Source organism: Ciona intestinalis, unplaced genomic scaffold (assembly GCF_000224145.3).
Source record: "Ciona intestinalis unplaced genomic scaffold, KH HT000139.2, whole genome shotgun sequence".
NCBI lineage: Eukaryota > Metazoa > Chordata > Ascidiacea > Phlebobranchia > Cionidae > Ciona > Ciona intestinalis.
Window position 1 is genome coordinate 11,491 of NW_004190461.2, and position 3,589 is coordinate 15,079.

Below are 3,589 nucleotides of genomic sequence, written 5' to 3' on the forward strand. Positions count from 1 at the left end.
TTCGCGGAAATCGTTCGGGGGAATCAGATCCAAAGCCTCGTCGTCCGGTGTCTCGTCCAATTGGAATCCATCTTTAGCGAGTTGCCGTGACAACTGTTTGTTTACTTGTCGTGCCGTCGTTGGTTTGTTCGACAAAAATAATTCATCCTCGCTGTTAAAGTTAATTATTTACATTGGTAAAGCTTAATATATAGTAATTAGAAGTAATGAATCATATCTTTGACCCACCTGTCTGACTGCAGCGACACCAAAGGTGAATCGTCTATGCGTTGATATCCTCGATTAGGAATTTGTAATCTGTGAATCAATTGTTACCCCTGTGTGATGTCACAATCAACAAACAAACCTCGTTACCGGCATCAGCGACGTTTTCTTCGGCTCGTTTAGAACCGCTCGTTTGTTTTGTAGTTTCTGTCGTTGTTTTTGTAGTTTCTTATGTAAAGTTGAAGGAGTGTAACTGCTTTTATAAATAATGTCACTCAAATTTTTTATAAAAGATTAATTTTCAACTTACTTTGTCTTCAAAGGAATGTTTTCTTCTGCGCCGTCCTGTTAACACAGATGTTTAAAAACATTTAAAATATTTTTATTAAGTTTACCTCTGCTTGGTTGGGAAGAATCCCACTCATGTTTATTTAATCCTATAATCCTGTCAATAAAACAAATTTATTATTTTCACATAACATGCACTTTATTAAACCATTCACAATATAACAATGTATTCATTATGACATCATTGATGACATCATCACCACATAGCCCGTTTAACCCCAGACATTTTCCCGTGATCGGCGAAATGTCGGAACACCATTCGACTGATCCTCCATTTATCTTTGTTACCCCGTGGACGAGATGTCACGACACATCGGTTCACCGTCCAGTTTTTATCGCTTCCACGAGGCAACCCCGAGGTTTCTTGATCAGCAACTTGCTTCAGCTCCAATGGTAGATGACCACTATATCTAATGCATTGTAGTCGAGTATATAATGCGCCATAGTATGTAGCGATATGCCTTCGTCTGTTATCTCGCTGCATCAGCCAGTTGACATGCCACAAACAGTTCTTCCCGTTTGCATCTCCTTTCTTCCCCCACAATACAGGATCGTAAGCCTCGGGGAGGGCCAAGTAGGCAACAGTTTCGGTGGTGGGTGGTTTGGGACCACCAACGTGATTCTTAGCCGTCGAACAAGTCTTAAACCTGTAGGGTTTCTTTCGTTTCGACGCCACAAGTCTGGTCTGCGTTAAATTAACCTTTGTAACTTTGCCAAGTTCCTGAGACAGCGATTTATATTTTAACGCAAACATAATTGTTGTCTTGTTAACAATCTATCGTATATCACGTGATATGTGCACCAATGTGCGACATGTGCGTTTGGGGCGTGCTGTTCATATTCTGTTTCACACGTTTTACCAATAAATCAAAAATTATTTTATAAAACTTTTAAACCAGCATTTAGCTTGCAGAATTTAATTTGAATAAATGTTTTTATGAAAACGGACAACTGTCAATTGCCGTGAATTCTGTTCAAGGTTAAAATGGATTTCAACAATGAGGTAAGAATGAGAGGTTATTGAATTGTATGGATTATGGTTTTATCATCATTTTGCAGATGATTTTAATGCGAAAAGATTTGAAACGCGCAAAAGTTCATGTGATTTCAAAGCTGGTTCGAAGGAATAAAAGCCTTAAAAGTAAAAAGTAAGTTTCAATCTTTCTCTTTGGTGGTATAGTGAAGAGTCTTCCCCCCACCTTATTTGCTAACCATCAAGCCCTAACCACCAACCACTAACACTTTCCACCAGCCTATTCTACAATGTACCGGAAGTTTCTTCACTAGTGCCCTCTCTTTAGTTCGCTTTGTCCGCTATGTAGCGAATATTGTGCAGTTTAAATGATTACAACTTAGTGATTGAATCCCGAGCTCAACTAGTTTTTGGATATTTAGTGCTCCAGAACACTTGAAACAGAAAAATATTTCACGTGCTAATCGTCTTTTACAAGAAATTGAAATAATCAAGGTGAAGTTGAATTCTTGAATTATTTACCGTTTATTAAGTTGTTTCCCGTAGCGTGTTTTAACGACTCGCTTTTTTGCTAATTACATCTCTTCGTTGTTTTAATTAATCTGAACTTTGCTATTGAATTCGAAGGAGGAAATACATAATATTTGATATTAAATATTGGTAGGATATGAAACCTGATGTAATATTCAAACACCTCGTCACAAATGATCGGAGCGGAAACTTGGATGAAATGGCGTTGCGTGTTTTGTCCAGGATTGGTACAATCTCATTCATCGAGCCAAAGTATGTTTTTGTGACATGAATATTAAATAGAAATGTTTAATGTATTATTTGTACAGAATATCACAGCTTAAATTGCTTCTACACGATTTTGAAGCAAATCGAAAAAAAGAAGAAGTTTCTCTGAATGCCGAATCTGCTGTGTTAGGTTGGGGTTTATATTTCATTCAAACAAATGTTTAAGTTAAATCGAAATGTTTAATTTTTTTAGAAAAGTCAAGTGAGTTGCCGTGGAGACAAACAAATGTTGTAAAACAGCCAGAAACCAATCAAAATATTTTACCCCATCCAGAAAAGTAAGTTTAGTGACAATTTCTATTTATCAAAAGTAACCCAATTTTTATAAAGATGCAAAACGGTTTTATCGCTTTCTGAAAAAGTTTTTGAAAATCTGGGGGAAAAGTTTCTCGATGAAAATGAAATTGTTGATGATTTATCTCAAGACCCTTTCTTCAAGGGAGAAGGTTTGGAAATATTTTAATCTTTTTCGGTTTTCTTAACTTTACGGCCCAGATACGTTGGTGAGTGGGAGTTGTGCAACGACGCTTAGCGAAGATATTTCTAAAAGTTTGCTTAAAGTAAAGAAAGGTAATGTTTGTTTCAGCGTAAAATGTTTTGTTTTAATAAATTTTCATAACATGGCAGATCGTAAACGTAACCGACCTGGTCAAAATGCAAGAGACAAACTTTATGGTAAAACTAACTCCAGTAAAAAAGGTTGGTGCGTCATGTTATACATCGACAGCGAGTATGAGGTGTAAGAATATTGCTTAACCTAAAGTTGTTGTTTGTCATTTTAGGGAAACCCAAGAAAGTTAAAACAAAGGAATCGGTTTCACTTCATCCTTCGTGGCAAGCAAGCCAGGTTAAAAAGAAAGAAAATATCATCCAAAAATTTCAAGGGACTAAAATTCGATTCTCCGATAGTGAATAATGCTAAGGCTTGTTTTGGTTGTCTTTAAATAAAAGGAACACTCGGTGTATGATACATGTCTTTACTAAGCTTGCATAATGTACATTGCAATGTTAGTAGAATAAAAAGTTAGTTTTAAACAGAAATAACTTTACAATTCCAAATATCTGCTGTGTTACGTTTGATTGCAACGCGACATTGGATTCCATTATTTGAATAATCCGACTCTTGTACTAAACGCGCCGGGTTCACCAACACCTGTGGTGGATATATATTGTGGTTGTGTGGTGGATATATATATTGTGGTTGTGTGGTGGATATATATATTGTGGTTGTGTGGTGGATATATATTGTGGTTGTGTGGTGGATAT

The 3,589-nt window shown here is 36.5% G+C and overlaps 3 protein-coding genes across 3 annotated transcripts in view; 1 reads left to right on the forward strand and 2 right to left on the reverse strand.

Moving 5' to 3' along the window:
• LOC100180989 (protein FAM219A-like) overlaps nt 1-699 on the reverse strand; it is a 1,555-nt gene extending 856 nt beyond the window's left edge. The window contains exons 1-5 of the mRNA XM_026839003.1: nt 600-699; nt 515-549; nt 347-457; nt 229-297; nt 6-151 (exon numbers count right to left, since the gene is read on the reverse strand). Coding sequence (XP_026694804.1) covers nt 6-151; nt 229-297; nt 347-457; nt 515-549; nt 600-629 — 391 coding nt within the window. The 5' untranslated portion in view covers nt 630-699. The remainder of the gene's footprint in view (nt 1-5; nt 152-228; nt 298-346; nt 458-514; nt 550-599) is intronic.
• Nucleotides 650-1,467, reverse strand: LOC104266667 (28S ribosomal protein S14, mitochondrial-like). Its single transcript, XM_009863440.3, has one exon. It carries the CDS (start codon nt 1,304-1,306, stop codon nt 749-751), a length of 558 nt encoding a protein of 185 aa, XP_009861742.1. The 5' UTR covers nt 1,307-1,467; the 3' UTR covers nt 650-748.
• Nucleotides 1,411-3,289, forward strand: LOC100183338 (serum response factor-binding protein 1-like). The gene is made up of 10 exons (XM_002130145.4): nt 1,411-1,555; nt 1,612-1,700; nt 1,948-2,020; nt 2,190-2,308; nt 2,365-2,453; nt 2,517-2,601; nt 2,654-2,769; nt 2,819-2,893; nt 2,951-3,022; nt 3,106-3,289. Exons 1-10 carry the CDS (start codon nt 1,538-1,540, stop codon nt 3,237-3,239), a joined length of 870 nt encoding a protein of 289 aa, XP_002130181.1. The 5' UTR covers nt 1,411-1,537; the 3' UTR covers nt 3,240-3,289.
• Nucleotides 3,290-3,589: the final 300 nt, after the last annotated feature.